Here is a 21,864-nt window from a genome sequence, read left to right as displayed (position 1 = left end):
TTCAATGCTTTCATTACCCTTACTGGAACAAATTTCCAGGAAGTGCCAAATACTTCTCTCTTCATTAAACAAGATGATGGGAAATTTATCTCCAAAAACGGTGAGCTATTCAGTCCAAAATACCTTGGATTATGCCAGACCAGCCTCTTTGCTGGAACAGTGCATCCTTCAGCAAAGAGACAACCTGAAAAATGTTATTTTAGTCCCTTGCCTTACCTCAGAGTACATAAGTTGTCAAACTTGGTTTCTACTTCCAGCTGTGTCAAGATTGTTAGCTATTAAATTTACCATGCTTCCCCATTCCTTCCTACAGCTACCAAAGCTACAACCCATGGCCATCTGCTGGATACTAATGCCAGCCAATAAGATCCTTGTTGCTACAGAACTGGGTGGTTTCTTATTGATTCATTATGATCTTATTAGTTTCACTTACTTGCATCCTCCTTTATAATCTTCTGGGGCACCCTGTGCTAATCCATCTAAAGCCAATTTACCAGTGAACAGCTATGGTAGCAAGTTTTGGTTGTTACCAGCTGGTATGTATCAAATGAGTAAAAACCAGACAACATAACTCTCCAACCCAGCTACAGTCACTGTACTTTGCTGAAAATCGGTCTACTATTCATTCTCCTACATCTAGATACAGCATTTGAAACTATTATCCAGTATTCTAAGACCTCTTACTGTACCACAGTATAAGAGTATCAGCTTTGAATTTCATTAGTTAGGTCAAAGGATGTTAACGTGTAAGAATATCATACACATAAAACAGTGCATTTGCAGTCTCAAAAAAAAAGTGTCAGAAGACATCTGAAACAGACTTCCGTTATTCCTATGAAGTAGACAGCATAACGTTTTCACAGCCATTACAATAAAGACAGCAGTTAGCGATTTGTCAGAGGTTATATGGAGAATCTGTGACATAAACAGAACCGAAGAACTTTGGCTCTTGACTGTTTGCTGTGAAGTGATCCCCAGCTATCAAACAGTTACTGTATTTTCATTATCAAATTAGTTAGCTATCAGAGTAAGTCATTACTCCCGTGTCCCACTACCACCTTTCTAAGCTGTCCTTGCTACATACCAGATTCTCCCTTGTAACGGATATTCTGAAATTCTGCATAAAAGACTGCTTTCTCCAGCATTCCCAGGAAGATGACAGCACCAATCCAGAACTGGATCCTGAGGAGGTCCTGCCAGTAACAGGCTGACCATGCAAGCCAGAGGACTCCAAAGAACACATACACGATACACATCACCATAAAAAACTATCATATCAGGAGGGAAGCAAGGGAAAAACAAAAATCAATAGGATGGTTAGATCCAACAGTATTTTCATATAAGAATAGCATGGCTTTAATATTGCTATATTTTCCTAGTACATATATCAGTATATCAAACTAATGTGGAAAGGAGAGGGAGTCAAAAACTTTACTTCTCTTCTCATCTTGGTGTTCTGTAAAATTTACAGGCTTAATATACTTTATCATTGCCAGCAAAAAGAATCAGTATTACTGAGTTTGTAAGTGATTTCACTCTTGTATAAGAGAAGCTTGCCAATTTCTTCTGAGTTTATTGATCCATTTGATTTATTCCTTCGGAGGAAAATTCAGAAAACTCAGATAAGAGTTTGGACTTGTCCAAATCATCCCATAACACCAAGAAATAGTGTCCCTTGGTATGAATATGTTTTTGTGGTTGTGAACTTTGTTATCTTTACGATAATTTCCATATATTTTCCTGAATATCTGGAAAGACTGCCTGAAGAGCCAGCGTTACCATGCCGGGGGAGGGGGGCGGGGAACAGACCCAAAAAACAACCCAACAACATGAACTTGAGGGGTTGTAACCACCTCAACCCCAATAAAGATATGACTGGCTTTCCATTACAGGTCATTTCCCTGAGCCCTAAAAGTTGAATTTTAGTGCACAGTTTTCAAACAAAGTCAAGGTAATTTAAAAAAGGGGGGGGATTGAGATAAGGGACCCTAGGAAGAAACCCAGAAATTAAATCATAAAAGACTGCTCAAACTACCACTGTATCATGTTTTGAGCTTATCATGATCTTCCCCTACACTGTGCAGAAATAAAGTTGACACGTCACAAAACACATTTAATATATGTTATTCAGTGACAAATTAGAAACCCTAACAGCCTATAACAACACAATACATTTCCAAAAGAGCATTGAAGCTATGTGCACAAGAATGATGAGGGTGAAGAGAAAGGAGAAATACACAAGATGAATAACAATTTGATATGCAATCAGCTTTACAGTGCGATATCAAACAGACAACTGTGCAGTCTCCCGTTACAGAAAATAGGCTTTTAAAACAAGAACACTGCAAACCTAACTGGGCAGTGCCCTGAAAGCTCCACAGTCTTAACACACTTCTTTTCTAGGATAGAATTTCTCTTCCATAAAAATCCTATTTGTGGGTTACTCATGCAATTCAAACAGAAGGCCCTAGATACTGCAACCTGGGATGAATCCTTCCAGATCAGATTAACTCTAGACTCAGGAGCCCTTTTCCTGAATCTGTATATTTTAACATTCAGATATGTGAATGGAGTCTCTAGAAATAAGGCTGGATACCTTCTACTGCTGAAAGCAAACCACATAGTATCTCAGTTTCTTACTGAAATGCTACAGCTTACCCCTGGTAGCAGAGCTCACTTTAGCAAATGCAATTAGGATAAAGACTGTACTTCCTGTCAGTCTTTGCTTGTGGCTTATATAATTGCATGAACATTTTGCAAAACTCTTGTCATGTCCTTTAGTCAGCAGGAGAGCATTTCATCTCCTGGAGAGAAACAGCTAAAGATAGTATTAAAAAAAAAAAAAGACTTGCTGACTCGAAGGAATTACAGTGTCATTTAAAAGCTTGATTATCATACTTCAGTGCCCATGAAGATCCATAGAAGACTGGCTGGTTCAAAAGAGCAGAGAAAGCAATGATACACAAAAGAAGGGCAACAGATAAACACAGTAAGTTTTCCCCAAAGATGAACTAAGAAGGCAGGGAGAGATTTAAGAATTTCAGTTCATGAGTGAGTAACTGCGTAAATGATACTGATATCCTCTGGCATAACAAGTCCACAGCAGTGTTATATCGTTCAGACAAAAAATTATCTGAATTTTGTAATGCAGGAAAAAGGCATTAATAGATTTAATATCAGGAATGCTGCTAAAAGCGTGTTCGATTTTTTTTGAGCCAATATGCAAGTCACTGTATGACAATGCTGTTTAATAGTTCTTACACTAGGTTTTGTGTCAATTCTGTGGATGAACTCAAAAAATTCAGTTTTACTTACGATCATGAGAGGATAGTCTGCAAGAGAGAGGTATTCATATGGACCTTGCAGCTCCACTGTCACTGTCAAAACACAATCCAATAGCTGATTTGGATGGGAATGAAAAAACAAAAATCACAGCAGACACCTAATTCTGACTTCACCACTTAAACAAGATAATCCTAAATCCCTACATAGTGTAATAACTCTTATATCTAACCTGCACTTTCATCAAGAAAAAAATTAAACCTTGTATAAAATATTCAAAAGCAAGCATGCAATTAAAATGGCATTCCTCATTATACAGCAGCCCCTGGCAGTGTACAAACTAATTTGTGCTAAAGACTCTATGCATAATAAGGCAAGTTCAAGACTGCATTTAAGCCTGTACTTTGAATTTCCATCTTCTTCCTAATTGCCAATGCAGTGTATCCATTATTGCAAACACCTTATTAACCAGTAACAATTTAATTTAAAATACCAAATTTCCATTAATGTATTTCTCAAAAGGTTGGACAGCATTCCAAAATAGTGTTAGTTACAATAACAAGGTGTTAATCTTGATTTTGCAATGCCATACACCACTTGAAGCCAGGATACCTAAGAGGGTCACTCATTCTATAGGGTGTTCTCAACTATATACCTATATGTAGACAAGATCCTCAAATTAGTTGCCTAAATCTCCTGTTCATTTCCACCATTAACCTGATCATGCTCAAAACTGCTAATCTTCACAACCCTGTGAAAGGATCATCTGTTTTATTAGGATGAAGGGAACTCTAGTGTGGCATGTTTAATTCTCAGTCATGTGAGAGATGGACAGGACCACAATCTCCACATTACAAAATTACACCTTATGTCTGATAGTACTCAATAAATCCATTCTTTTCTTTCTGAAATTGCCATATATAACTTACTTGTAAAGAGTTTCTCTTCAGGATTAGATGACGGTGTACTTTTCTCCATCCTCTTAACTTTTGTACTAGACTCCTTCGAAGCCATAATCCCAATCTGTACAATAAAGATATATGGCCCATCTCGCCACGTTTTGATCAAAGCATTCCTTGCCTAAAAATGAAATGCACAGATATAGACAGAGGACAATAGAGGAGATCAGATCAGTGCAACAATAAACACTTCTAGTGAGACTCCAGAAAATATTCTGACCAAACACTATGTTCATATCTAAAGCATACACTCATAGATTCATAGACTCTAGAGTCGGAAAGGACCCTGAAGAATCATCGTGTACGACCCCCTGCCCCAGGCAGGAAAAGGACCAAGGTCAGATGACCCCAGTCAGGTGCCTATTTGCCTCCTCTTGAAGACCTCCAAGTTAGGTGATAGTACCACCTCTCTTGGCAGCCCATCCCAGATTCTGGCTACCCTTACCGTCAAAAATTTCTTCCTAATGTCTAACCTGAATCTATTCTCCACTAGTTTGTACCCATTATTGCAAATTACTCCCAGGGATGCTCTGGTAAATAACGCATCTCCAACTCTCTGTTGTCCTCCCTTGATAAACTTATAGGCTGCTACAAGATCTCCCCTCAGATGTCTCTTGTGAAGGCTGAAAAGATCCATATCTCTCAACCTCCCCTCGTAGGGTTTTGTACGGAGGCCACTAATCACACAAGTGGCCCTCCTCTGGACCTTCTCCAGATTCTCCATATCCCTCTTGAAGTGCAGCACCCAGAACTGGTTACAGTACTCCAACTGCAGCCTGACTAGTGCCACGTAGATGGGAAGCATCACCTCCCTTGCTCTGTTGGTCATGCATCTGCTAATGCATGATAAGGTGCGACTGGCTTTGTTGATGTCTTTGTTGCACTGTCTTATTAGCAATAAGAATGACCTACTTAGAAATAAGAAAGTTGAAAGACAGGATATGGGTAACAGAGTAACAGGGGACAGCTGATATGAAAGGGTTACTGGCAGGAACCTGTGACATAACCATATATGGAACCTTGTTAATCATATGGGGAAAAAAGATGTCAAACGTAACAAATAGCCAAAGAAGAAGCTTAACACTTTGGAAGCCAGAGAAGCAAACAACACCCGGCTACTACGGTTGCAACCCTTGATGCCATGACAATCATGCCTGGCCAACTGAGTCATTGTGCATCATTTGGAAGGGCTAGGTAAGAATACCTTTATAGATTGTTTCAGAGTTTTGATATTGCTTAAGTGTTTAATAAATTTGCATTAAAGTCTGGAATTGTCTCACCGATCAATTTATTCCGTCTATACCACAAGGCCCTAAAATCAAAATTAAGTACAACAGTACCCATATCAAAAAAAAGTTCCTCTGACATTTGACAGCTCTTATGATGATGGCAAAACAGTCCCCAAATTTAAGTCTGCCTCAAGACATTTTTTAATTTTCATTACAGTTTCTCACTGAACCATTTTAGTACAGAAGAATTTCAAGCTTCCTCTCTTTAAGAAATTACTCAATTACAAAAACTAAAACCAAGATAATGCTGTATATTAAACACTATCTTATGCTCAGATTATAGAATTGGAATTAAGACACTTAAACAGAAGTAGAAGAATATTAGGGCTTTGTTACAATTTACGCTATGAGCCACACAAATGTTGATCAGTGTTACTCCAAGCCAGTGACATACCATGGGTCTCTGGTACCTGGGGACCAATGCTTGCATTTGCGCCCTTTCCCCCTACCCGCTTCTCATAGCAATACTTAAAAAGTCACATCGTGCGATAAGAACATTGAAGGGCCTGGCCAGCAGCACCCCACCAGGGCTGCTGCCTGGGGGCCATGGCCCCCTCCCCAGCCCTGTCAGTCAGCCACTGATCCAAGCCTGGAGTTTCATAGATTTCACAGACGTTCGGGCTGGAAGGGACCCCAGAGGATCATTGAGTCCAGTCCCCTGCCCCAGGGGCAGGAAGTCAGCAGGTATCATAGGATCCCACCAAGATAAATATCCAAATGTGTCTTGAAGGCATTCAAAGTGGGTGCTTGAACCACCTCCAATGGAAGTCTATTCCAAACCTTGGGGGCTTGGACAGTAAAGGAGTTCTTCCTTATGTGCAGCCTGAACCAGTCAGAGGAGTTTGTGACCGTTCGACCTTGTCATCCCTTGGGGCACTCTGGTGAACAGACGTTTCCCCAGATCCTGGTGAACACCCCTGATAAACTTATAGGTGCCACAAGATCACCGCCAAGTCTGCGCTTTTCCATGCTTTTGTGTGTTTGTGTTGTATATGTAGAAATGATTGCATAATAGCTCAAAATGCAGTCTTACTCTTGTACAGTGTGTAGGGTGTGCAGGGATTCGGTGGGGTATGTGTAGGTAGGTGTGGGGTTTGTCGGGAGCTGTGTGCGTGGTATTTGTGGGATGTGTGATTGTGTGAGGAAGAGGGTGTAGCTGTGGAGTTTGTGAAAAGGGCTTGAGGGTATATGGGGTGTGCATAAGGCCGGCCAGGAGCTTTCCCAGGCTTCTCACAGCCACAGGAACATCCAGAGCAGAAAAGTGAAGGCAGCCTCGCTCTGGCTTCTGGCACAGCCTCCCCACCAGACAGTCACATCCTTAGTCTAGAAACCTTCTCTGAATGTCCCACACCTGCACAACTGTGACTTGCCACTAGATGCTTGGTAAGCAGGGGAAGGACTAGGAGCTGTAGCTGAGAGTTTTCTGTAGGGGGCTGGTGAGCTATGGAAGGCTTCTATCCCTGCTCTACAGGTGTGGACACAAAAGATCCTAGAATATTAGATTACTTCAACTTGGGCGGCACATCTATGAGGAGTATCCACATTTTAATGGAACAGGAGCTGGGTAGTGCAGATCAGAGATAATCCTGCCTTGGAGTGGAATAACTTTGTGCAAAATAACAAGCATTTAATCTACTTTAAGGAGTTAACTGTGGACAATCCAGGGGATAAGAGCTCCAAAATTACCATGTAACAAGGCCCTTATTTAAATTACACGAAAACAGATAACTTATTTACCATATGCCAAACTTTGAAACAGTCTCCTCAGTTTGTGCTGCATTAAAAATCAGTTCCACAAAGACTGAAAGGGCCATATAAACTTTAACTTTACTGAATGCAATCATAGTATTAATGGGTGTAAAGTAAAGCATGTGCATAGGTATTTGCATGACAGGCACCTTTGAGGTTGTGGCAAAACAATTATTTCTAGTTGGGGTAGAATGCAATATTCATTAAAAGTATTGAGCAGATTACACTTTTAATTATTAATCTAGCTTGTTACGTCTGATGCATCAGTGAGTATATCAATATTAAATCAAGTTTAATCTTTGAATACTATAAATATTAGATAAAAACTAAATTATCACTGATAAATTGTTAGGTTTGAGACATATTTTATATATCAATATTTACTGAATTAAATTTTTAAAAAGCAGCTTGCATTTAATTCAGTTTATAACAGTCTGACCTTTCAGATGCAAAAAGAACAATGAATAAAGAGTTAACAAATATTTCTTATGAAAAATGAGATTCACTCATAGTTATTCTATAGTCACTAAATTATCACACATATTACATTTTGTCAAAGCTAAAACATAGCTATGTTTAATAAAATTCTGATATTGCTATCTTATTTCATACTCAAACTACTTATTATAAAGAATTCATGCAAACAGAAAAAAAAATTCACATGAGATTACTAGATTCCACACTACCCTTATACCCCATGTTCTCAGGATACTTACAGTTTTTTCTGCCATAGTTGTATGGTTTGCACTGTTCTCCTTCTTATCTTTTAAACTCTTGAAGGTAGAGAAGGGAAAAAAGCCAGGAGACTAGTCAGGATGCAAGAATTTTTAGCCTCCCCCCATTAATAAAAAAACCCCCATACATACCAAAGAAAAGTCATTACCTCCTGTTTGTTACCTGAGAGGGGTTCTGGATGAACATATTCTTTGTAGAACATCTTTAGGGTGAAAAAAGTATTAATGAAAAATTACAACAGCATAAAAACTGTTGAGTTACCAAAAAAGAGCACTTTGAAATTAGTGTTTGAGCCTTCTTCTCTATCTAGCTCCAATCCTTTCCCTACTAGAGAAAGCTCTGCACTCCTGCTTAGAACTGTCCTTGTAAGAGACTGTATTACTCATAGAACAGAGTGGGGGTTGTTGTTTTTTTGTTTTTTTCCAAGAAAATAACTGGGATCATGTGTATTTTTCTATGGAAATCAATTGATTTGAAGGGTAGGTTTGTTTCTGCAAATCTTTTTTTCTGGTGGTTTGAATTTTTTGTTTAATTTTAGAAATTTGGTCCTGCCTGCCCAGAAAGAGATGCTGGTGACTGGAGAACTAATACAATTACTAAATAGCAAGATAATGAAAGCTGATCAACTGAGCTGGGGTGGGGGGAAATCACTGCTTTTTAATTAATACTAAACTGCTATACACTTGGGAGAAACAAGTGTTCTGTTAAAAATTTAGATTGGGTTTCCAAAGAAGCTCAAGGAAATGCATCTTAGGACCCCTCTACACGTGCAGAGAAAGGAACAATGCGATCTTGTGTGGGATCATATATTAGATCCCATCACGCTTTATTGCTAGTGCAAGTGGAGCCTGGGATTACAATCCCAGGCTCCCCACGCACCAGCTCCTGCAGCTGCAAGCCCAGAAGTTGACAGGGCTCAGCGGGGCTCACAGTGGAGGCTGTGTTCCCTGCATTGTGAGCAATGTTGGCTGCAGGGCTCCCAGCAGGGACAGTGGGGCTTGCGGGGGGGCAACGCTTCCACTGCTGCAAACCCTGCACCTCCAGAGACTCGCACCGGGGCCCACATCAGGGGCAGCATCTTTGGCTGTGGGGCTCACAGCAGCAGCAACAGGAAAAACACTAAACCTCCTATCACGCGGGGCTTGTGGCAGAGGAAGCATTCCACCACACTGCTTCTGCTGTGAGCCCTGCACCTCACAAGGCTCACAGTGGGGTCAGCACTGTCCCCACTGAGAGCCCTGCAGCCGACAATGCTCACAGCAGAGGCATTTCCTCTGCCAGGAGCCCTGCAGCACATGCCAGCTGTAAGGCTTGCAGTGGGAGTAGTGCAAGGAAGGCTGCCCACACTGGGAGCCCCAACGGTAGGGCTCACAGCCATGGGTGCCAGTGCAGGGAGAGCTCAGGATCGCCCCCTGCACTGATGATAACAGCACAATGGGATCTAAAGCACGATCCCACAGTCATACCTCCTGCCACGTATATGCAGCATAGCAAGAGGCAAGATTATGTGGATCACACATTAGATCCCATTGTGCCTTTATCTGCACATGAAGAGAGGCCCAAAGCATAGCAACATGTAGACATGCCCATGCTAACTTTGAACAAGGTGGTACATCTACATAGCACAGTCACTGCCAGGCAGAGAAGCCAGTTAAGGTTCTGAAAGCAGTATTCAGTTGGAAATAGCTTGATTACCTTTGTACAGCACTGGATATGTGCTCTAAGACTACCTTGAAAATCCCTGTCGTATTAACTTAACCATAAATTCAGTTAAGATCTCGAGGCTCATAATACACAGTTGAGACCCTCAAGATCTCTTGAAAAGCAGTAACAGGAAAAATAATATTGACATTTCTTTATATATAAAGGTGAAATCAGGCAGCGTGTTACAAAAAACTCTCTCATGCTATTTTTATACAAAGCCAGAAAGAGAAAGAAGCCCATTATTAAAAATCAATTTTAAGCCACCTTTAATTCTGCTTTTTTTCTTTCCAAGTGTCACAGATTATGCATCTATGAGAAGTTTCCTATTGTTCATTAGTGTCTTAATCTATATGCCACTCTGCACTTTTCTCCTTGAATGCTTTATGTCCAAACTCTTAAACAAACAGTACATACACTGACTTTTGATATTGGTAGGATTGTATTGTTTCCCTTGGCAAGACACAGCTGGTCCATATCCTGCTATTTGCACATACTCTCTTGATGTTCTTCTGCTAACCATATACCTCCACGTGTCATTTCCTACAGGGGCCCCCTCTTCCCCTTCTAAGCTGGTTTATGCTTCACATGTTCTTTTGTACCTTCTACTTTCTATTTTATTATCAGTATTTATATAATCTCCATACCCAGCTCTTGTTATTCTTTAACCTAACTTAAATGTTAGTTTTGAACTCCCCCTGGCAAAAAGGCAGAGGACTTTATTAGCAAAAGAAGTGTAAAGCTCAGGTTACTGAGTGCTTCCCACAGCTCCCAAAGTGGCCTCCCACTCTAGCTGTGCACATGTGCAACGCCACCCTTCCTTGCAATGTGAATTGGGCTGGCAATGTAGGACCAATGAACTGGATTGCCAAAATAAAAGGCATCACAAAACACCTTTTAAATCTGCTTTTCAGGACCTGATTTTGAACAGTGAACAACAGTTAAACCAAACCCAAGAAATCGTGGCTGTAATTGTTTTGGCTCTTTGTTACTTGTTACGCACAGATAAAGAAAAATAATTTTCTGAGATAGGTATTTATCTCTTCATGTTACAAGTGTGGCTGCAACAAGCTCAACTATTCCTGTAGGAACCATATCAAATATGAGGACCTCTTTCATCTGCACATGCTGTAAGAGAAAGGAAGTTTGAGAAGTCTGCACAGATACCTGTGGCTTGAAGAGCTCAGAACAGTTGGGGAAGAAGAGTGAAGCCATGGCATAGGACCCTGACCAACCAGAACGCTCCTCAGACGTGGCCCCAAAATAATATTCCACTTGTTCATCCTGTCAGACACAGAACATGCCTTAGTTTGGCATCTTGAGAGTTTAGCTCAAGAGGCATTTTTACACGTACTCCAGGAGGCGCCCTGGGAAGAGGGGGACAGGGGTTAGGGGTGGCTTTAATTAGCAAACACTTTTAATTAAAAATGCCTGAGCAGCATGTGTATCAGAGTCCCCCACACTGAAAAATGGTGGCAGGGCACTTTGGACTAAAGCTCATTGAACAAGCTTTAGTTCAAAGCATCCCATTGCCATTTTTACACATGGGGATGCTAATGCACATGATGCCAGTCTGCTGGAGTGCGTTTATTTCTGTGCTCCAGCAGGCTTGATTCATCAAGTCTAGATTTCCAGCACATAGGAACCCACGGAGTTGGAAGAAGTAGAAAGCAGCATAATTTCTCAACATGCCAATATCCTTGAATAGATTCTAACACGACACATAAAATAACCGTCTCACATCCTATCTAATCCATGTAAGATGAAGCTTCCCTTCCCTTGTGTTACAAACATGCTCACTGTATAAGCACACACATAAGTATGTTTACAGTGGGGATTAAAGGACAGTTCATAACCGAAATCTCAATGATCTAACAACAGAGCTGCAACCCAGTTTATCTATAATTTTGTAATAATTTCTGACACATAATTAGCTTCTTACATAGTCCTGTAAATGCAGTTTTTAATGCCAGACAGCCCAAAAGCTGTACAAATGAAAGTTACTCTAAATTATAAAAATATAAACACTTACTATAATACATCAGAAGCAGTGAATGCTTCTTGTCACATAAAAGGAATTTAAGTTTAAAGCTTGCTTACTTTATAGTTAACTACTCTAGCCTTAGCATTGCACCTGAAACAAGACTGCTGCTGGCTAAAAATGTCAACACTGTTGCTTACTGACTGGTCAGTCTGGAAAACACATGGGTAATTTCAATCATGTGAATAGCTTTCATCAAGTCAGTGAAACAACTTACACACTTAAAATGAAGCACAAGCCCGAGTCTGCATGATTGAACCCTAAATTATTAAAATCCTCACAGAGTTGATACTTTTCAGTATAAATTAGGTCCCTAAAAATACTGACCTGACAAAGAAAGTTAACTAACAAGAAAAACACATTATAAAAGTTGTAAAAACAAGCTGTATTTTTAAACTGTATTTGAAAAACAACATGGCCCAGACCCAACTCTCTTTGGATGGAAAAATAGCACCTACGCAGCTAACTTAAACTGCATGTGTATCATTTTGAGCTATTTAGATTTTTAGAGCTTATGTATCCCCTGCACAACTTGGCAGATGTTTCTGAGCTTGCTTGCTCAGAAAGATGCATTCCAGTCACTTACACTCCTCAGTGTATTATCTCCATGCATGTCAGAGAGATGTGAGAGGAGGGAGAGGGAAAAGGGATATCCAGGTCAGCCAAAGAGAATATAAACCTGTATCACCCACTTTTCAGCAGTGTTCTAACTGCGAGGCTACAGGTAAGGTATTACCAAGTGCACTCTCTACCCCTCCTGCTAAAGCTGGTCCATTGGGGCAAAGAAGGGAAGCTATATAAGACCATGAGGACAGGCAACCAGCAGGACTGAGGCTCAGATAGATGAATCCCAGGTTCCCGCACCTATCTTCAATGGCATTTCTGCATTTTGCAGATAAGTAATCAGAGGAAATAAACAGAAGCTATCCCACTGCTGTCTGCCCCATCTAAAGTGCTACTTACCCACCTAAAGGTAGAGTTGGCTTTGGACCCATGTGTTTATATAAATTAAGACCACTGAAATGCAAATGAACTAAGGGACAAAATGAAAGTAGGCAAATAATGAAATTAATTATGTGCTCTTATTTAGAATGCTCACAAGTTTTCTTTCTTTTTTTTCCCCATATCAGTTGGGTGTGGGTGTGAGTGACTAGATTTATACATTTATTATTTTAAGCTCTGAATTTAAGGGAAAGCTTATTGGTATAAACACACACAACCTTCATTCAAAATCCACTGAAGTCAATGAAAAAAAGAAGTCTATTGACTTCAATGGACCATTCCTCAAATCAAATTTCCCCTCTCCAAGAACTTGCCACAACCAGGGTAGATTAGAATGATGGGGGTGAAGAAAAACAGCAACATACATAAACCCAAGTCTGTTAAATCATCTGATTATAAAATCCCAAACTGTTCCAGACAGTCCTTACCCCAAAGCTGAAGATTTCGTTGTAGCAATCACAGTATCTTAAGTACCAGGTAACATTGTAACTTTGGGAAGGATTGCAAGCCTTCTCATCTCCTTCAACTACAAGGAATACAAGAGAGGGGAAAAAACATAAATCCTATCCATGCCCAGTTTTCCCCTTAGATATTAGTGGACTAAGCACCACACATGACAGAAGGGAAGTATATTGAGACTAGAATTCCATTCAGCCCTATTACAGAATTACACTAGACTTCCTGAAAGATGTTGTAATTATTTGCTCATGCAACTGCAGAGGGTATTAAGGCAAATAAATAACAGTTCTTATAAAATGTAAACTCAAAGAAGAGCAACACCACCGACCCCCCATCTTTACAATTTTAAAATATAATGAAGGATATTTAGAGGTATGGGTAGTATCACTTAGACTAAATATCAGAGCACAGCTCTGGTGACTCTGAAACACTTTAAGATGCTACTTTAAATATACTTAATCCATCCAATTAAGCTAACATCAAAACCAATCTTTTTTTTAAATGCAATAAGCTAACAAGCAGTCTCCAGATCTAATGATCCATATGTAGCAAAACCCAGTTTTTTGTTTTTCTTTTTTTAATACATTCCCTCCCCTTCCCCTAACCATTTCTGACTTTCTCTCTACCCTTTCTATCCCTTATAAGTGATTACTAGTACTAGCTAACCTATAGTTTCATAGTAGCTAGAGTCGGAAAGGACCTAGGAAGATCTAGTCCGACCCCCTGCCTTGGCAGGAAAGAGCACCGGGGTCAGATGACCCCGGCAAGGTGCTTATCTAACTTCCTTTTAAAAATCCCCAGGCTAGGAGCCTGCACCACTTCCCCTGGAAGCCGGTTCCAGGCCCTAGCCACCCTGACTGTGAAGTAGCGCCTCCTAATATCTAATCTAAACCTACCCTCCGCCAGCTTGTGACCGTTATTCCTGGTCACTCCTGGCAGCGCACGGGGGAACAGGGACTCCCCCAATACCTGCTGATCCCCCCTGACCAGTTTGTAGCAGGCCACAAGGTCCCCCCTTAACCTTCTCTTGTGGAGGCTAAACAGGTTCAGGTCCCGTAGCCTCTCCTCATAAGGCCTGCCCTGCTGACCCCTGATCATACGAGTGGCCCTCCTCTGGACTCTTTCCATATCGTCCACGTCCCTCTTGAAGTGTGGCGCCCAGAACTGGACGCAGTACTCCAGCTGCGGCCTGACCAGTGCCGCATAGAGGGGGAGGATCACCTCCCTGGACCTGCTCGAGATGCATAAGTTCTTGTATACTATTATTGTAATAAGCCCTTTTTTATATTGTCAATAGTGTTCTGTTATGCTTGTATTGATTTTTACTGTTTTCTATTGTGTTGTATTCCTATCACTTGTGCATTGATTTTTATTGTTTCATATTAACATTGTATGATTTAGGCCTGCAATGTGGATTGGCATAAGTGATGTCAAGTATTCATTTTGCGTGTCAGGTTCCCATCTTATTCCCATCTTGTCCCCATGCCCTGTTGGGCAAGTATGTTGTAACCTATGGCTTATACCTCCCCCCTCCTATGTAACTTGGCTCCTGAATGAATGGGGATGAATGAGGGTGCTTGAGAGACAATGGCAGTAGGTCCAAAAATAGCTCCCTCTGAATGACCGAACCATCAAAACCAATACCTGGACCAACGACCCAGCCATTGGAACCACCTTCAGCATTCAAGAAACAAAAGATGAGGCAACCCACCATTGTACCAAGGTTGCACATGCTCATTATGAACACCTGGAACCCTCTGGAACAGGACTGACATTGCCTGGACATGCCCTTCCCACAGGAGATCATAGGTAGTCTGCCCCATAGAAAGGGGTAGTGAAGACTGACTCCTTGGGATGCCCTCTCCATCTGGACCAGCACCATGCCATACCACCTATCCACCCAGAGGCCCTGCTGGCAACCCCGCTCTGGACAACACCTGCTGGACAAAGACCCCTTTTCCAGCCTGGATAGGTAGCTATCACCCCCACCCTCTCTTCAACCAAGGACTTGGACTCTGTTTCTCTTCCCTACCTGGACTCCAACCCTTCCAATGAGTCTCTTTCTCCTGCTGCCATTGTGAGTGCTTGTGTGTGTGGAAACCAATAACTTCATGGGGCTGTGTAGTGTGTTGTCTGTTTAATAAACCAGTTATTTTGAAACCCGGAGTTGGGTTTTTGTCTGTTTCCTGACTGTTTCCTCCTTGCCACCACCTGTCTGCCCCGCAATCTCACAGCTGTCTGCCTCAGTTTCCAGCCCCAAGCTCCCAGCTGTCTGCCTCTCTCTCTTTCCTGGCTGTCTCTTCCTTGCCACTGGGTTTTTTCCCTTGTACCAGTAACTCAAGTAACCCTGGGGACACTTGACATTAAGTATCCCCAAGCCTCAGTTCCTCAGCCAGCTTATCTCTACTCTAGTCTACCAGTTCTAATCCCAGTTCCAGCAACTTTCACTCCTTACACTTTCTCTCTCACCTTAACCTTCCCCCAGGTATCCAAAGTCCCCCAATCACACACATACATACCATATCATCCAAGTTAGGAACTCACCTGTGTGTATGTATAGTTGGGTGGTATGTGTGTGAACTGGTGAATATATAAGTTGTTGTGTGCATGATACATGAATTAGCGAACCATGTATGTGTGCTGAGTGTGTGGGTATTGACAACAGATTGTTGTCTAATTTTCAGTGTGTATAGTTCGTATGAGCTTGAACTTGTGCTGGTGTGCATGTGCCTAGGCAGCAGTGTGTGCACGCCTGGTGGAGGTATATGCGCCTAGAGTGTGTGTGCACCTAATTGATTTTTGTGTATGTGCAATTGTACATCATGCCCCCCTGTCTAACAGTGTGATATTGAGATCCTGAACACTGGCCTGACCCCACAAAGCAACACATAACTAGACTGAACATTATTTTTTTTAATCAAAGCCCAGAAAAAAAACAAACCTCTCTTTCATCTCATTCTTTAACAGACACTGCCCTACACAAATCAATAGTTTGAGTTTTGAGTCCTAAAATATGACTGTATGGTGAGAATGAAAGATAATACTTAAGACTTTATTAATCCAAGAAGCATTTTATCACATCCAGTCCTGTTTCAAATCCTGTTCCCACAATAAACCCTGATAAACAGAATCTGACAGTATGAATACAAATAGAAACAAAACAGACAACAATTATTCTGTTTACTCATACAGCCACAGCTGTATTTGCCAAGCAACCAAGTAGCTACACAAGAAGGGGATAAAACAGCTATAAAACACTGCACTGCCTCACTACATTTCTAGACTTGTATCCCTGCCCTCATCAGGGCTGTTCATTTCAGATTAGGAGGGGACAGATAATCACAAGCAAGCCCTTTTCAGTTAGGAAAAAAAATATTAGTTTAAGGCTGAGCAATGGTGCCCTTAAAAATTAGTCACACATTAATCCATTATGCAAATGATCACCATGAGTTAAGTGTTCCATCTTCAAGGATGAAAACAAATATAATGCACCTACTAAAATTAAGAACCATATTATGGTTCCTTTGGGTAAGAGTGAAACAGGGCTATCTTCTGGTTCTGCTGTTTGGCATAGCTGTAGACTAGAGAAAGACAAAATCTCAAAGGAGCAGAACAATTTAAATATCTTGAAAGTACCATACTAACCAATGGAGACCTCAAGACAGAGGTAACATCAAGAATAAAAGAGCCTTCACAGCATTCCCTAATCTTAATAAGAGGTAGACAAGGTTCTTTGGGTAAATCTGATATCTTTTATTAGATCAACTAAATAGCTGGAAAAAAAATTTCTTAGCATGGTTTCTGTTTTAAAAACCCTTCGTCAGACTGAGGAAGCATCTGCAGTTGGTGTGTGCTCTTCCTGGATGGAATGAATAGTAAGGAAGAGGCTGGTATGCATGCAAGAAGTTACATTTTCATTGATAGTGAATATGTGAATTTCACCAACTGTGAATTTACATCTTCACTGACTGGCTTTCTTGCATGCATACCAGCCTCTGGCTTCCTTACTATTCATTTTCCATCCAGGAAGAGGACACACCAACTGCAGATGCTTCCTCAGTCTGATGAAGGGTTTTTAAAACAGAAACCGTGCTAAGAAATTTTTTTCCCCAACTATTTAGTTGGTCTAATAAAAGATATCGGATTTACCCAAAGAACCTTGTCTGCCCATGTCCTTAGACCAACACAGCTGCAACCTACACCCCTAATCTTAACAACATATGGAAAGCAAAGACATACGGTACCAGAAACAAAACTGTTAATTTTCAGCTGAAATATAAATCTCAGGGTAAACATACTACTGCAAGAGCCAAAGATCCACCACAGCAGTCAACAAAAATGTGGTCTAGGATAGAGCATCAGACCAGGAATCTGAAGACTTGGATTTTGTTACTAGCTCTTCCACAGACCTGCCATATGTCAAGAGACAAACTGGCTCACTTATTGGACCTTTGTTTTTCTTCTGACCCTGTCTCATTTATTTCAAATGAAACTTCACGATCAGTCTTGCAGTACATAAGGGTTAGATTTCTAGATGCTACCACCATATAAATGAATATTTTTAGATTTTTGCAAAAACAGGGCACCTATGAAATCTGTAAGCGCCCTACCACAAATTCTGAAAACAAAAATCAAGTCAAACTCAGAACCCCAACCACCACTATTCCACACATTCATTTCTCACAAAGGCTTGCCTCTACAGCAACATGTGTAAGGAGCTGTCTTGCAGCATGCTCCTAAATTCAATGGACTCGGGCTACTCTAGCAGTGGAGAAAGCCTACTACAGAGCTGAAACAAAGAATCATAGAATCAACAGACTGGAAGAGACCTGCAAGTTCACCAAGTCCAGTCCCCTGCCATGGGCAAGAAGTCATTGGGCTCAGACGAGCTCAACAAGGTGCCTGTCCAGCCTCATCTAGAACACCTCCAAGGAAGACAACTGCACCACCTCTGCTGGGAATGTATTCTAGATTCTGATGACCCTTACAGAGAAAAGTTTTTTCTTATGTCCAGCCTGAATTTTCCCTCTATTAGCTTGTGCCCATTGGTCCTTGTCATCCCTGAAGGTGCCTTCCTGAAGCGCTGCTCCCCTAGATCTTGATGCTCACTCCTGACTTATTTGTAGGCGGTTATCAAGTCACCTCTCAGCCTTCTCTTCCTCAGACTGAACAGGCCCAGTTCCCAGAGTCTCTCCCCATAGGACCCAACCTTCAGGCCCCTAATCATATATGGGTGGCCCTTCTTTGTACCCTCTCAAGCTTATCCAGATTCTTCTTGAAGTGCAGTGACCAGAACTGGACACACAACTCCAGCTGTGGCCTCACCAACACCAAACAGAGAGGGAAGAGCACCTCCCTGGATCTGTTGGCAAAACATTGGGTGATGCACGCCAGAGTTCTATTTGCCCTGCTGGCAACTTCATCGCACTGTTAGCTCATGTTCATCTTCTGGTCGATCGTGACCCCCAGGTCTTGTTCAAATGCTGTGCCAGCCAGTGGACCACACACATCATGCAGTTAAATAGCTCTACTATCTGTCTCTTCCTTCTATCCAGGGGGCGAGGGGTGTCAGTTTGAGTCCCTCCTTTGATCACAAATGTATTAAATGTAGTACAAGAGGAGGTGGCTTCAAGTAACAAGGTTCCACCTCACTTAGGATATTATAGATCAAGTGTTAACATGGTTCCTGTGTAATCCTCCAACAGATTACATAGATTGTGAAGATGGGTAAAATAAGCTGGGGAACACACCTTTAAAGAAGGAAAGAACAGCTCAACCATACCATCCATTTACTTCCTACAACATATGGGTAGGAAGCTACCTTTTCACTGTGCCTCCCCCCACCCCCAACTCAAGTAGCCAATTAATGTCACAGTTTTTGCCTCTCAACCACTCAGTGGCAAGAGGGCAGGGAATGTGGCGAAAAGAGCAAAATTAAGGGTACTGATGTGCTGTGAACTTCTGCCGCAATTTAGGTAGACCCCTTCATATGAGGTTCATATCAGCTTTATCCAGGCTGAGCTTCAGCCTAAGGCTCCTGTCCATGGCCAACCTACCTCAAGCTTTTCCCTTGACTATCAACAGCACCGACTGAAAAAACAGCAATACAGCAGAGTGTCATCAGCTGATACTGAGAGTACTACAGCTCCCTTCTCACCTAGACTGCAGCCTGATATACATAGAGCCCGAAGAAGAAAGAAACAACTTCCCTTTATCCTTTTTATGAGTGTATCTCCAGGAAAGAAGGGAGCCTCACACCCACTAAGAACCAGTAATAGCCACTAAGAACCAGTCACCCACTTCAGGGGTTACAATCACCATCCCCCAAGGACTGAACCTCCGACCTAGCCTGGTGTTGCGCACCCAGAATAGGGCAGGGCACCCCTGCCATCAGACTCTGCCTCCGAGGAGCTGCCCATTCCACCCCTCCAGATGGAAGAAGGGAAACCACCTCATCATGATCACCAGAAGTCATGTTATGGAGAAGCACCTTCCATCCCTACTGCAGTATTTATGCAAGTTAATACCCTCTCAAAAATCAATGGTATCCAAGGCATCTGACAGATCTAACAACAGACAATCATGGACACCCAAACCTCATCAATTAGCAGGAGATTATCTATTAATGCAACCAGTTCAATAATTATTGAACTGAGATATTGTACAGTTCAATGAGCACTTTCATCCAACTGTTTCTCCTGTGTGATAATTAAAAGTGGGACTGCTATGCCATGATCACCCATCAAATCCACTTACAATTCAGGACAACTGTGGTGTTGCTGAAGAGAATCTTCCCAAAGTTAAAAAATTTCTTCTCCTGCAAAGACCCAAAGGAAACAGTTAGGTGGTTTAGTACCATTACAGAAGCCAATGGTGTAAAGAGAAACCATGCTCTTCAGCATGTGCAACTAACCTTGCTGACCAGCATTTCCCCACTCCCAATTCCAACAGGGCACACAATTCCTGCTGCACTTACAAAAGGGATTTGCCAATGTTGTCTTTTCTTCCTGTTTTGCTTGGTTTTTAAATCAGCCTGTTCCCACCCTTTTTTTTTTTTTTTTTTTTACTTATGATTGATAAAAAGATCAATTCTTTGCCTTCCCCCTTTACTCTTTGCCTTCCTCTTCCCTCCCCCCACCACCTGCCCTCCACTTCCCTCTGCAAACAGGGCCTGTCCTTAAAACTAGCTGGACTGTTAACCTGGGTCATATCACAGTATCATAGTGCTTAGGGTCAGAAGAAACCTAAACAGATCATCAGGTCCAACCCCCTGCCTGGGCAGGAACAGGTGCCAGGGTCATATCACCCCAGTCACATATCTGTCCAGCCTCCTCTTGAAGATCCCCAAGGAAGGAGAGAGCACCACCATCCTTGGGAACCCATTCCAGAGCCCGGCAGCCCTAACTGTAAAGTAATGTCTCCTGATGTCCAACCTGAACCTGCTCTCAATCAATTTGTGGCGTTATTCCTAGTAACCCAGGTCATCCAGTGAATTTAAGCCAAAACCTCAAGGGTGCCAGAGGAGCGTGCATTTCTCACAACTTGAAGCGACATCAAATCTTTCCCAGAGACGTTACTTCTTCCAGAGGATCCAAACACATTGGTGGAAGGGATAAATCCATGCCAGGGTCTCTGGGGGAAGCCCTTCCCCTCCTCGGCTGGGCCTTTTCCTTCCCTTCACCACTGGGACCTCAGCACCTCGCCAGTCCCAGGAGGTGAGAAGTCACCAGTGGCACATCACCTGGCAGTGGGCGCTGGCGCAGCCTCCCCCCTGTAGCCCACAAGTGCCTTCACCTCAGAGCCCCTCTCCCCGGCAGCTCCCACCTCACCCCGGCCCCTCCGGGCGCAGCGCAGCGCGGCGCGGACAAGATGCCGGAGAAGCAGCCTGGGCCCTTGCTCCCAAACACACCGGCCCCCGCAACGCAGCCGGTCCGGCCCGGGGCGCGCAGGCCCCTGGCTGGGGGGCCGCACGGCCCGGAGCAGCCCCGGCCCCGGCAGCACTCACCAGCGGCACCGCAAGCCGCCACTTGGAGAGCTGCGCGGCGCCGGCCGGGCCCGGCAGCAGCAGCAGCAGCAGCGGGAGCGGGAGCAGCAGCGGGAGCGCGGCCCGGCGACGGCAGCAGCGCGGCGCGGCCGCCATCCCGCAGCAGCGAGCCCGGCCCAGTCCAGCCGCGCTGGCCTCGCCCTCTCGGCTCCCCGGGAGGCGGCGGGGCCGCTCGTGGCAGTGACGCGCACGGGGGCGGCGCCGGGCGCCTCCCTCATGTAGTATTCGTGCGTCATCACAACATTGTGGCGTGAGGCGTGACATCACTTTCCCATTGGGTGACCACGTCGCGGGGGGCGGGGTCCGGCTCCTGCGGCGGCCGTCGCGGCTCAACGTCACCGCAGTCGCGAGGCGAGGTTGGGGCGACGTCGTGTCGCGACAGCAGCCAGAAGCCTGGCAGAGGCGGCTCAGTGTTGCGGGGTGTAGGGCAAGCGTGGCGTTTGGAGGATAATGGCAACCCTTGTACCGTGTACGAGCAAGAAGAGCCCAAGGGTTCAAACTGTATAATCGTTTTTGAGGGAGGAATGGATGCAGCACCGGCAGCACCCGAGTCACTCTCGGGGAATCTTAACTGACGTTTTTCTTTTTTAAAATATATTTGTA

General features: G+C 43.0%; 1 protein-coding gene across 1 annotated transcript in view; it reads right to left on the bottom strand.

The window, feature by feature from the left end:
- TMEM87A (transmembrane protein 87A) overlaps positions 1–21,478 on the bottom strand; it is a 39,646-nt gene extending 18,168 nt beyond the window's left edge. The window contains exons 1-9 of the mRNA XM_090033353.1: positions 21,223–21,478; positions 19,974–20,034; positions 13,187–13,284; positions 10,883–10,999; positions 8,163–8,216; positions 7,996–8,052; positions 4,212–4,362; positions 3,316–3,377; positions 1,085–1,268 (exon numbers count right to left, since the gene is read on the bottom strand). Of these exons, the coding sequence (XP_089889479.1) occupies positions 1,085–1,268; positions 3,316–3,377; positions 4,212–4,362; positions 7,996–8,052; positions 8,163–8,216; positions 10,883–10,999; positions 13,187–13,284; positions 19,974–20,034; positions 21,223–21,357 (919 nt within the window). The 5' untranslated portion in view covers positions 21,358–21,478. The remainder of the gene's footprint in view (positions 1–1,084; positions 1,269–3,315; positions 3,378–4,211; positions 4,363–7,995; positions 8,053–8,162; positions 8,217–10,882; positions 11,000–13,186; positions 13,285–19,973; positions 20,035–21,222) is intronic.
- Positions 21,479–21,864: the final 386 nt, after the last annotated feature.

This window comes from Crocodylus siamensis, chromosome 2 (assembly GCF_052110815.1).
Source record: "Crocodylus siamensis isolate JL-2025a chromosome 2, ASM5211081v1, whole genome shotgun sequence".
Lineage (NCBI taxonomy): Eukaryota > Metazoa > Chordata > Crocodylia > Crocodylidae > Crocodylus > Crocodylus siamensis.
The sequence above is the reverse complement of the archived record's forward strand: the minus strand, read 5'-3'. Positions and strand labels throughout refer to the sequence as shown.